The 13,070-nt window shown below is 50.0% G+C and overlaps 1 protein-coding gene across 3 annotated transcripts; it reads right to left on the bottom strand.

The window, feature by feature from the left end:
• Positions 1 to 218: 218 nt before the first annotated feature.
• Positions 219 to 12,542, bottom strand: LOC119098781 (casein kinase II subunit alpha). 3 transcript variants are annotated; one of them, XM_037221822.1, is made up of 9 exons: positions 12,432 to 12,542; positions 10,214 to 10,516; positions 9,563 to 9,674; positions 8,902 to 9,114; positions 8,114 to 8,308; positions 5,034 to 5,236; positions 4,697 to 4,744; positions 3,757 to 3,905; positions 219 to 839 (listed from the first exon to the last, which is right to left on the bottom strand). In XM_037221822.1, exons 2-9 carry the CDS (start codon positions 10,306 to 10,308, stop codon positions 667 to 669), a joined length of 1,188 nt encoding a protein of 395 aa, XP_037077717.1. In that variant the 5' UTR covers positions 10,309 to 10,516; positions 12,432 to 12,542; the 3' UTR covers positions 219 to 666. The 3 variants fall into 3 exon arrangements, with proteins under 3 accessions (XP_037077717.1, XP_037077716.1, XP_037077718.1); XM_037221821.1 differs by having other exon boundaries at positions 10,214 to 10,519; XM_037221823.1 differs by lacking the exon at positions 4,697 to 4,744 and having other exon boundaries at positions 10,214 to 10,519.
• Between the last annotated feature and the right edge of the window lie 528 nt (positions 12,543 to 13,070).

The following is a 13,070-nucleotide window of genomic DNA, read 5'->3' on the forward strand; positions in this document are numbered from 1 at the left end:
CCATATGTACCATGCGGACATCGCGATTCGTACCAAGGCCATTTGCGTTACCAACCGGAAACTCACGGCGAGATGCAGAGATAGCTAACATCCTGCACAACCTTCACCCTCCCGGATCATCACGGCCGCAGAGCCGCGCCCGGAAGCCGCCCACTTCCGGCGGACAGCTGCCCGTGCCGCAGCGCCATGCGCCTCCCAAACACCGCGCCGAGCCACTTTCAAATTCGACTTTATTCAATTCTGCCCGCGCGCCCGACAGGCCGCCGCGGCCTCCGGCGGAGGCGACTCGGCGCCAGCCGGGGGCGCCCGCCTGGTCCCTGTCCAGCTCGCCGCCGCCGCGGCGCCCGCGCGCGCACCGCGGCCACCGCGTACTAGCTGCTGTCGACACCAGTGGGACACCGTCGCTCAACAAAACCGATGGAAAATGTTAAATATTTGCAAACATGTACAGTCTGCCGAGGCGGGGCGGCGCCGCCATCACTGCCGCGGCCTCGGGTCGGGTCGGGTCAGGTCAGGTCGGATCGGGGCGGCACGCCGAGGGATCACAGCTCCAGTCAGCCGGCCCACCGCCGCGGCGCGGGCCGCCCCTCACGGCTCTCGGCCCGCTGGCCGGCCGGCCGGTCGCCTGGTCGGCTGGTTGGTGGGTTGCCGGGCCGGCCGGCCGGCTCACTGGTTGCTGGTGGCGGCGGCCAGCGGTGGCGCGCCGGGCGACAGGATGGGCGAGCTGGGCAGACCGCCGCCCACAGAGTTGGCCACCAGCGCGCCGGCCACGGCACTCGACATTGGCGTCGGCGACGAGGACATGGACTGCTGGCGCGCAGAGTCCTTCACGATCGGGTCTGAAACAGGGGCCAGGACCGTCACGATCGGGTCTGAAACAGACGCAGAGGCCGTCACGATCGGGTCTAAAACGGACACCAGGACCATCGCGATCTCGTCTGAAACAGGGGCCACGACTGTCACGATCTCGTCTGAAATGCGGGACGCTTCCTTCACGATCGGGTCTGCGACGACAGGAACCGCGTCCTTGGCGATTGGGCCTAGAACAGGGACCGCGTCCTTGGCGACTGGGTCTAGAACAGGGACGGCGCCCTTGGCGATTGGGTCTAGAGCAGGGACTGGGTCTGAAACACGACCGGGTCTTCCACGATTGAAGATGAAATACAGGTCTCAATCCTCATAATCGAGTCTTAAGTCGGGAGACACATTATCATACAACCGCATGACAAAAACATACATCCATTCAGATGGATGCCAAAATTCTGGCTTCACGAATGGTGCTGTTTCGGTTTGATTTATCATCGGATTATTTTCGACAAAGTCCCTTCTTATTACATCCGATCCATTCTATCCGTCTCACAACTGTACAGTTAGCTACAAAGTCGCAAGTTAAGGGGAGTGTTCCACATTTACATGGGGCTATGAACTGAAACAGCCATCTTGAAGACATTCCGGTGCTGTTCACAACCCTGTACAAAGTCGCAAGTTAAGGGGAGTGTTCCACATTTACATGGGGCTATGAACTGAAACAGCCATCTTGAAGACATTCCGATGCTGTTCACAACCCTGTCCTTAAGACATACGCCACTCAAGTTTCTGAGCTACACGCGCGTGAAAATGGGGAAGCATTTCGGGGAGAGTATTGCAAAGTCACCCTGGCATTCATGACCTCATGACAGCGTCATTCAGATCCTGCTGTTGCATAAGCTACACGGGGATCAAGACCAACACAAATAAAATTGTCGAGGTGTTTATGTCTGGCGTCCGTGAGTGCGATTTCCGGATATAACAGCCACCACTTTGGCTGTCATTCAATGTTGGCTCAACAAGGCTCTTAATCAATGTTGTGCAAGGAACGACGACGTAAGCAAACCATGGCGCATTGAGAAGCATATCCAGTTAACGGAGAATCGTGCTGCTTTGAGCCGTCCTTTGCAATACAAAAGTACGCCAATATTTATAAGTGAGCCTGTTTCATCATATGCCGTGCTTGCTTCAACACCTTTTGATGTGGAACATTACCTGTAAGTCAATACAGGCACGGTGCCGTGCCAAAGTTTAGGCGTACGTGGAGCGGTGCCTGAGCCTAAGCAGGCCTGAGCTATGCCTGAGCAGGCCGTCCCTACGCCATGCCCGGAAAAAGTGGCACAAACGACTGAAAACTGTAATAAAACAGAAGCTGCTAAGCTGCTCCATTTACAGAAATACGACGCCGCCAGGGCGTGTCAAGCTTGCTGAAGTCCAATTTTCTATCTTTTACCATATTCGCGAGATACCACATCCCACAACTCTTACGTAAGACGTAAAGGGTGCAAATGACCGATGCATTTGACACGCCATTGAAACTTCATAACTAATATAAGCGACAGCTCTCTAGCCCAGTTCCCCGTCCCTGAAATATCCCACTCGAGGACATCCAGGCAACCACAGTTACTCGATCCGCATGACCATATGGAACACAAACTTCAAATTCAGGTTCGCACTTCAAAGTCGGACATAAATACTAGCGTATCACATTTTTCTGGAGCTGTGTTGATATCCCTTCCTGTTAGCTACGAATCGTGGAATTGAAAAGGTATGGTTCGCAATCTATTCATGCCTCACATCTTCTTTGATTTCAGGCAGCGCAGTTGTCTTGTATCAGCAGCAAAAGTCAAGTTTAATTTACCACAAGTAGACAGGATATCGGCCTGAATGCAGAAAACGGTGACAAAAGTCAATACTTAAGCACATGATAAATGTACGCTTCTTACAAGTACGATGAATTTTTGTGCTTAAATATCTTCAACTGTCTTCAAATGGATAGCATTGAGCAGCGGCCAACGTGCTGTTCAAACGCTCACAACTTGGTCAATTATGGTTGAGTGACAGCAATCGGGCCTCTCCCATAGGCTGCATTTTTCACTCGTGCAACCTCTGCCTAATATTAAGGAATAACAGTAGGTGTGGACAGGTAAAAATATCCTCCCTAGCCAATCGGCACCTCGTTACAGGGGTGGGCGTTCGACGATCAAACAAGCCGCCAACAACCATGACAGCCGCCTGAGTGTCAGTGGCGCAGTAATCACAGTGCGCGTCTGGGAAACCAAAGGCGAGAGGTTCGATTCCCCATGGTGCCCACCCTTCATGTCAACATGAGTCAGGCGATGCCATATAGCACCAGCTGTTGGGTGTGTCGTAAACCCCCGACCACGATCATGGTGACGAAACCAGGCGGTCCGCACTAAAGCAAGATAAAATTAAATATTTACTCATTATGGAGACAGCTGGCGAGCACCGTGGCGATACCAGCAAACGTTATTCATAAATCCTCCCCCGTTTTGACATTTGGCTTCATTATGGCCGAAACATGATCCAAGAACGTCAGTTTGAGCTGGCTGCTGGCAGACTCCTGCCACAGCTGCTGACATAATTTAGCTACGTAGCATCGACACCGCCAAGTTGCGCAGGAGCCAGCAGTATGCAGCCAGAGTGTGAGACAGCTCCCACTGCACGTAACCTCGGGCTCAGACCGCTGCAGCCGCACCGCACCGTCTTCTTGGACACCTTGGACACCGCACCCTCGGTTCTGCCAGCTGCCAGCCATCACACCCGCGCGCCGACCCACCGCTGCAGCCCCACCGCACCCCACGTTCCGCCAGCCGCCAGCTATTACACCCGCGCGCCGACCCACCGCTGCGGCACCAGTGGCGCCGGATGCGACGGGCCGACGAGGCCGACAGGCTACCGCCGGCCCAGCCGGAGATAGTCACTCACAGAAGTACTGGTGCTCCATGGCCTCGCGGGCCGTCAGCCGCTCCTGGTGATCGTAGCGTAGCAGCTTGTCGAGGAAGTCGAGCGCCTCGGCCGACACCAGGTGCTGGTTGTCGGCGTGCACGAACCGCTCCCAGCGCTTCCGGGAATGTCTGCCGGCGGCGGCAAGCGGGCGTCAGTCAGACGCGGCAGGCGCGGCGAATGGCGGCGGCGTGTCGCGCGGCGCCACGCGTCCAGAAATAGCGCGGCGACAGAGCGAGCCGCAAAATATACTTGTTTTTTGTGGCATTATTGCCCTCCTTTCCGTTAACACCCTGCTCATAAAGCAAATATAAAGCTTGAGCATGGTTTTGCAGCAAGAACACATGACAGCTATCACATAAAATGTGATCAACAGGTAACTCAGCATCAAGTCTTAAGACATCAGTCATTAGCAAAATAAATGCAACCGCACTGTCACACGTAAACAAGGCAATTAACACCAGATGGGTCTAGCGTGGTGTTGGAAGTCCCACAGACCAATGTACACTAGGGGCCGAACTTCCCAAGATGGGCTTCCCATCGGCTTATCGGCTAGATGGGCTTGTTGCAGACACCAGGAGCTGTCATTTGGGGCGGATCCTTGTCCTTGTCCAAACGGGCGATTTTTACACCAAATATCCCTCAGAGGTAAAATGGCAATTGGGAAGCGTTTCTCAAACTGCGGCTGGTGTGCTGAAGCTCTACAGGCCGAGTGCCACATTACCTAAGACAAAAAAAAAAAAAATACACAGCTATTCCCTGTCTAAAATGGCAAATCCACCACAAGTTGACCTATCACAAGTGCACGGCCAAGCTGTGGACTAATTGGGCAACAGAACACGTCCCTTTACGGGTCGGAGGAATGTGGTACCCGGCTTGTCAGGTGTTACCGACAGGGACAAAGCTATTGCAATATTCTCACCCATTTTTCATCGTTGGTCCCCCCAACTTGGACACCTTGGCGGAGCCCCTGCAAGTACCAGGCTACTAGAAACGAACATACCATTTGACTTTCCAACAAACGTCAACATTAACATATGGAAGCATTAACGAAAACGCTAACGTTACTCGCATGCAGACGGTAGCCAGGTCGTGTCGGGCCTGCACGAGCGAAACACAGCAATCGCAGACCGGCGTCCGCGTACCCATACATACCTCTCCGTGCACAGCATGAGGCCATCTGAACAAGGCGAGCGCAGCTACTGCGCGGGCACTACTACCGCGCCTGTCGGCCCCGGCCAGCCCACCGGTCCTCGCACCTGCCGAGTATATCGTTGAAGCGAGGATCCAGCTCAATCTGGTACTTGTCCAGGTACTCGAACAGCTCCTCGGTGCCGAGCACCTTGGCTATCCGCACCAGCTGGTCGTAGTTGTCGTGGCCGTGGAAGAACGGCTCCTTCCTGAAGATCATCGAGGCCAGCATGCAGCCCAGCGACCACAGGTCCAGCGAGTAGTCGTACATCTGCCGACACGGACAAGCGGGCGGGTCATGGACGCCGCATCAGCGCCGCCCGTGGAGCACAGCCCCCATAGGCTTCTGGAGACGAGTAACAAATCTACCAGTTTCGATTCGGCAAACACACACACAAACAGTTTAGCGCTTGCTTTTGACTAGCTGGTAAATTTGCAGAATATCTGAAATCCTTGGGAACTAATCGCAGTAAAAATTGTATTGTCGGTGACCCATGAGCAATTAACGGGCAAACATCACGCCCAACAAGCCACTTGGCAGCACGACGCTCTCCAGTCCGAACTCACATCGCCAAGGTGTCTGCCACCAATAAACCGTTCAGAGCACGTGCTCATATCAGGCTTAGAGGCAGTGCTCCATATTTGTATGAGGCTTTGCAATCAAATAGGCATTTTGAAGATCATTCGGTGCAGTTCACAGCCCTGGTCTTTTAAGGACCTAACTAGCCACTCTAGCTTCCGAGGTACACGCTCGCCAAGATGTGCATACTATCTCGTGCAGAAAACCCTGCGATTCCATTAGTCATGTGGCGATCGAGACCAAGAAAAATAGAATTGCCAAGTTGATCATACTTGGAATTCGTGAGCAAAATTTCCAAATATAACAGTGTCAATGGGCCTTCAATCAATGTTTTGGAAGGTACGATGATGCAATAAAAAATTATGTGTTGAAGACCATGCTCACTAAATGGGAATTTTTGTTGTCTACAGCAGTCTTTTTCACTTAAAAGTGTATCAATAATTAAAAGCGAACACGTTTTATCATGTCTGATATTTGCCTCAATATCTTCCAATTTATAATATTTTCTGTAACACAGGAGCGGCTCAAGTAAAATATGGGGCCAACAGTAAGCAGCCTGGATGTAAATGCCCATGAGCCATCCTATCCAAACCTAAAGCTCATAACTCGCCCAGACGAAACATAACGACGGGGATCCTGACCCCGGTGTACAGTCACATGCTGGTGACTTGGGCTTTAGGCCGCGCCGACTGCACTGGTCACATGATGGACAATCATGCAGTCAAGTGGGGCAGTACAGCAGTGCTACACCAGACGTGCCACAGTGGAGCAGTACAGTGTGGCTACACAAGACATGCCACAGCACAACAGTACAGCACTGTACTGTCATCATGCCAGCAGTACGGGATCGCTACACAAGACGTGCCACAGTGAAGCAGTACAGTGTGACTACACAAGACATGCCACAGCGCAACAGTATAGCACTGTACTGTCATCGTGCCAGCAGCACAGGATCGCTACACAACACGTGCCACAGTGGAGCAGTACAGCACTGCTATGCAAGACGCGCCACAGTAGAGAAGTCAGTACTGCTGCACAAGACATGCCCCGGTGAAACTGTACAGCAATGCTCAGCATTCCAATATTCAGCCACTTGGGGGGCGGGAATGCAGCACCTTTTCCAGCTACAACACCCCGCCTCTGGGCTCACTTCCTGTGGCCCCTCCCCTTGATCAAAATCGGCCAATCGGCATCGAACCGGAAGGCTGTCAAACCAGCATCTATGCGCCTCAGGCTTGACAAATGGACTGAGTAGGTTAAACGTGTAAGCTGGGGTCAAAGGGCAACGGATTAGCACCAACGAATTGTGTGCGGGGACCCCGATATACCAGGATTCTGGTAGGGTGAATTTATATTTTCATCCTGCACACCCTGCTGGATGTATTTTGGAACACTGGCAATGCCACACAAGACGTGCCGCAATGGAGCAGTATAGCGCTGCTACAAGACGCGCTAAAGTGGAGCCGTATAGCACTGCTACAAGATGTGCCACAGTGGAGCAGTATAGCACTGCTACAAGACGTGCCACAGTGAAGCAGTACAGCACTGCTACACAAGATTGTGCCCCAGCAGAGCAGCATATCACTGCCACAAGATGTGCCACAGTGGAACAGCATAGCGCTGCTACACAAGATTGTGCCTCAGCAGAGCAGTATATCACTGCTACAAGATGTGCCACAGTGGAACAGTATAGCGCTGCTACACAAGATGCGCCACAATGGAGCAGTATAGCACTGCTACACAAGATGTGTGACAATGGAACAGTACAGCACTACTACATAAGATTGTGCCACAGCAGAGCATTATATCACTGTTACAGAAGATGTGTCACAGTGAAGCAGTACAGGATATCTACGCAAGACATGTCACACTACAGCAGAATAGCAGTCAGACAAGATGCTACAGTGGAACAGCACAGGGCCGCTACACGAGGCATGTCAAAGTGGAGCAGTGCAGTGTGGCTGCACAAGAAGTGTTACAGTGGAGCAGTATAGCACGGTTACACAAGACCCTACAGTGGAGTAGTACAGGATCACTACACAAGACGTGTCACAGTGGAGCGATACAGTACAGCTACACAAGACGCGTCACAGTGTAGTGCAGGATCGCTACACAAGACGTGTCATAGTGGAGCGATACAGCACAAGTATGCAAGACGTGTCAGTGGAGTAGCACAGGATCGCTACATAAGATGTGTCACAGTGGAGTAGTATAGAATCACTACACAAGACGCGTCACAGTGGAGTAGTACAGAATCGCTACACAAGACGCGTCACAGTGGAGTAGTACAGAATCCCTACACAAGACGCGTCACAGTGGAGCAGTACAGGATCACTACACAGAACGTGTCACGGTGGAACGATACAGCACGGCTACACGAGGCGTGTCACAGTGGAGCAGTTTCATACTGTTACGCAAGATGCCGATTAGGACCTCACATCATCGCCCATGCCAGCTCATTCACCAGGAGAGCATTTCTAATGCCGGGAGCCAACACCAGCCGACATCTTTGTCCACACCGCACCACAGGCAGCCCAGCTTCTCTCCCAGACCCGCCCCTGCACCCACCTGGTAGTCGACGAGTAGCTCGGGGCCCTTGAAGTAGCGCGAGGCGACGCGCACGTTGTACTCCTGGCCCGGGTGGTAGAACTCGGCCAGGCCCCAGTCGATGAGGCGCAGCTTGCGGTTCTCGTGGTCGATCATCACGTTGTGGGGCTTCACGTCCCGGTGCATGATGCCCATGCTGTGGCAGTAGTCGAGCGCCTGCGGAACGAACGCAAATCACCGTCGCGCACGGCTGGTGGGGGGTGGGGGAGAGGCGGGGGCTGAAGACGCGCACAACTTTGGGAAGAAAGCATACCGAATCTGTGGGAAAAATACTGGTTGCATATTTTGAGGTAGGATGGGCCACTTTTCATTATCACCTCTTCTGTCCCTCAATTCATTTTGTGAAACTGCACCCCTGCTCTGACTAGCAATAAAGACATGAAGGGCTGCAAGATTCCACTTGGTCAATGGACCGGACAAAGGTCAAACTATGACTCAAAATGCTACTGTACATCTGCCATGACAATATGAAACCATACACAAAGACCATTCCATGGACCAGCATCACGAAAATCCCATCCTGCTACACATCAAAGAGAACGACGTCCTAGCTGGATTTTCGTGGCTGTCTCGGCCATGATACATGGAAGAATCAGCTCGCCAATAGCTATGAAGCTTTTCAACCAGGCCACCTGCCTCTTGGTCATCCCATTATCAGAAGTCACCGCAATATGCATCTCCCTGTTTGGGGTCAAGCGATAGCCATCTCTACACAAGGCGTGGCGTGCGTTAGCAGCCCGGGCGCTCACCTTCAGCAGCTCGTAGAGGTAGTACCTAATGTCATAGTCGTTGAGTGTTTGATACAACTGCTTGAAGTCTGTGTTGTTGACATACTCGAAGATGAGCGCGGGCGTCCGGGACACCGGGTCCTTGACCACTGCCTGCAGGCTGATGACGTTCGTGCCACCGCGTAGGTTCTCCAGGATTTTTATCTCTCGCTTGATCTTCTTTTTCTTCACTGGCTGATGAGCGTGGAGTTGGGATCAACAGCTAGCATGCACAAAGAAGGGGTCCATGCACACAAACCACAACTTGTGGCACCTTGTCCCTCCACCCAATAGGCTACTGGTGCCAATGCTGGTGGACATCTCAGTGGCAATGACATATTGTGTATGATCATGATGATCCACCTGTTACCTGCCATCACATATTGTCATGCCATTCAGGAGCATCTAGAGATCACTCAAAGCTAACATTCCAGGTCGCTATTATGCAACAACTGCAGCAATGATCTTTTACTTCTCAGAGCTTTATGTGAGTGTGAGGATCACCTGACAAATAATAAGCAGAAAACATACTGCCCAAAAATCAGATATTCCACTGCACTGTGTACCTTGTCCATTGGTTGTGCAGGTCAATTTTAGTGAGGAAAACAACATTTCATACATTACTGCCACAACTGCCACTCACCTTCAAAATTTTGACCACACATTTTTCATTATTGGTTATGTTGATGGCCTCAAAGACTTCACTATATTTTCCTCTACCTAGCTTGCGCACTAACTGATAGTCATCTTGTTGCCTGGAATGGTATGCAGAGTTAAGGTCAGATTCAAGCTCTCCAAAATGCCTTTGTCAAATGACGAAGGTCAAAAAAGATCTTTGTCAATCTGCTGACACATTCACTACCTTTCTTTCCACCAACCCTGTAAGAGGGCAAGCAAATGCGTGATACAAAGTCACACCACTTATACTGGCATGTGCATCTGATAATAATGCCCCTTTCCTGCAGCAGCTCAAGCCTGAATTTTTCATGTCACCATAACGACAAACAATGAAGCAACCGAGTTCCAATAAAACCTTGGCATCCTGCAACAGAGCAGGAGCACGAGCCCACAGGAGCTGACAACACCCATTGGGATCACCCTGGCCCAGCTGTGTGTCGTTGGGGCTTTATGACGCACTCAGCTGCTGAGGCCATACAGCGTCGCCTGCCTCTCACCCTGGCGGGAAGGGCGGACGCCGCGGGGAATCGAACCCCTGTACCTCTGGTTTCCCAGAGGTACAGGGTTTGATTCCCCGCGGTGCCCGCCCTGGCCCAGCTCGTGCACTGCCACGTACCCCCAGTTGACCACGTGAGACTCGTAGTCCCAGTAGTCGCGTGGTCGGTGCGAGTTGACGTCGGCGTAGACGCGCGCGCGGCTGACCAGCGGCATGGCCGCGGGCCGGGCGCCGGCGGCGGGCGGCAGGGAGGCCACTGGACGGCCGGGGGGCGGCGCGCTCGGGCCGCGACCGGCGGCAGCGCACAGTGGGGAGTGCGCTCTCCGGCTCCAGCCGCCGCTCAGCGCCGGGCTCAGGCGCAATAAGCCAGCTGTGAGGCCTGCACAGTGGTGGGAAGCTGTGCACACCAGGGCACTAATGGTGCTGCTGAAACCAGGAGAGCACAACAAATTGCAGTGGATATGATACAGCTCAGCTTAAGTGAAATACAAATATGAAGATTGTCATTTATAATGACTCAGTAACACTCATCAATGGCAAGTATTTTGTAAACACCTAAAGTAATTCTAAAATTGCCATTTCAACCAACATTACATGGATATTTCCCCATATGAACCAGGAAAAGTACAGGTCACTATGACATTTTTGTGGATAAAAGGGAAGTCCATGATCAATGCCATAAAAATTGCGATAATCTTTTAAAAAAATTTAAACTGTAAATCTGGTTGAGGTATTCAAGCACAGAATAATCTTCACAAGTAATAATCTATATTGGTGCATACAAAATATATTCAAGGCAAGATATGTTATATGGATGCCTAATTAAAACTGGTACTAAAATCAGGAGCCATTGTTTCATGCATGATAGGGTCAAGTTGTGTAGCATATCTAAAACAAATATCCAAATATCTTAACATGTATACTACATTTAAAGGTTATTTATGTGTACACATCTTCAAAGTATTCTAAAATACTTGCAATTAAATGAATATTGACACTATTTCAGGTATCTTGGTCATAGTGACCTTGATTCTGAGCCCAATTGCCATCAAGATAAGTTGCCATTTTCCTGCCAAACTAGTCAAACCATTACAACCCAAAAACAAGGATAATATTAAAATAACTGCAGCCTGCCATAAAAACATCATGTTGCATCATTGTCTTTTGAGTCAGCAAATATCATAAACCTGAAAAATATCAAAACACATTTTCCCACTTGTATAGTTAATTGATAAACTACAATAGACAGAGAGTTATCAAATTTCTTAGCCCAGAACATCTGACTCAAGTTTGAAGGAAGCTATGCCCATGTCAAAACCTCACTATGCACCAAAAGCCATATTTTCAGGCACAAATGTCACAATTTTACAAAAGGCCAGACATTTTAGAGAAAGGGAAATGCTTGTTAATCATCACATTCAGTTTATCAAGAATGGAAAATTTATGTTGATGATCACAACTATTTAGTCCAAACATACTTGATTTCTGGCTACTTGGTAGATTTTTTCTTAACTTGCTATCTACCACATGTCAAAATTTAAATACTAAAACTGTACAGTGTAGATCTAACTTCTATAAATGCTTTTCATGACTGAAGCTTACAATGTAAAGTAACCTATCACAAAAACAGCAAAAAAAAAGAGAATTTGATTATGTCTATTGCTGTCTGGAGTAAAGGACCTGCATCTGTAATGTACAGGGTACCTGTGTACAGTTATTCCAATTGTTTGTGGCAATTTAAACATACCAATTTTGAAGCCACAGCAATAAGAAAAAAAACATAAACAACACTTAAGTCTGGGTGGGTCCAAATAATCCAGAATGACAACTGCAATTACCCAAGTTATCCACAGAAGTTTGAGTCACCTGCTATCACACCACACCCTTTTCCACAGTAGCCATGATACAATCCATTATATTAGACATCATGCTTTAGTGCTACAGGCTTCTAACATGCACTAGCATGATTTTATTGAGCAGAATTTAATTCCCAAGACATCGGAGAGGACAATTAAACTATTCAAGGCTATCTGCATGCCCCCAGCCAATCTCCTGCGAAGGTCGGAAGTGCACGAAGACGAAATCGACGCGAGAAGTATTACTGTCCATTGTCTCAGAGCTATATTATCGCGGATGTTTCGTGGGGACACGGCATATTTCTGACAACACTGTCGGGATAAAAAATGCATAATCCCGCTAGCAACGAGTGGGCGGCGAATATTCAGTAAAAGATCCACACGTGGCAATAGCAACGCACAACAACGTCAGCCGTATGAAGAAGCCCAAGCAGTGCAGCTACCCCACGCGACATTGATACACGCTGTAAGTGTATTTTTACCTGTTCCCAGTCAGACGACTCTGTGGAAACTGGTGCTGCCCCTTCCGACACCATCAACCACCTATTCCCGACCCGGTGGCCCGGCGCCCAAACATGCTCGCATCGGCAAGATGGCTGAAAGAAGTGCAACTTATTTTAAGAAAGAGATAAAACAAAAGTTTTCTTTTAAAGCTGTGCTCATTGCACTTGAGAAACTAACATTTAAAATATTTGAACAATGATTAGATCTCAGGTAACCCAGCAAACTGTAAAAATTGAATTTGCAAAAAGAACGTTCCACCGGCTTGCAAACAGATAGCGCTTGATGCATGTTCCAAGTGGAAAAGGTAACTAAATACAAGATGTCTGACCACACCCCACGATTTTGGGGTATTTGCGAACTAAAAATATTATCATCCACGCATCACCTCGATAATTTCTTACTTTTGTGCCTGAATTAGCTTAAATTGTATGACACGCAAATAAATCGCAAAGTGCAGCTGGTACCCACGGACTTTGAGTAGGATGGTGGTGGACTGCACGTTAGCGCTTCTACGCTAGTTGAAAACATCGTCAAAAAGCGGAAGCAACCATGACTTCATGCTCGTTTTGCGATCTAACCTCAGTGACGGATCCACCTGAGGGGGAGGGGTCCATAGG

Source organism: Pollicipes pollicipes, unplaced genomic scaffold (assembly GCF_011947565.3).
Source record: "Pollicipes pollicipes isolate AB1234 unplaced genomic scaffold, Ppol_2.1 Scaffold_4740;HRSCAF=5597_pilon_pilon_pilon, whole genome shotgun sequence".
Lineage (NCBI taxonomy): Eukaryota > Metazoa > Arthropoda > Thecostraca > Pollicipedomorpha > Pollicipedidae > Pollicipes > Pollicipes pollicipes.

What these genes read in the sequence shown, in the direction of transcription:
- LOC119098781 (XM_037221822.1), bottom strand. Translation starts at nt 10,308, where the DNA reads ATGCCGCTGGTCAGCCGCGCGCGCGTCTACGCCGACGTCAACTCGCAC. An exon ending in GTGTGGTCAAAATTTTGAAG is followed by an intron (nt 9,115 to 9,562) that starts GTGAGTGGCAGT and finishes CACGCTCATCAG; the next exon opens with CCAGTGAAGAAAAAGAAGAT. An exon ending in GGACCAACGATGAAAAATGG is followed by an intron (nt 3,906 to 4,696) that starts GTGAGAATATTG and finishes CGCCGCCGGCAG; the next exon opens with ACATTCCCGGAAGCGCTGGG.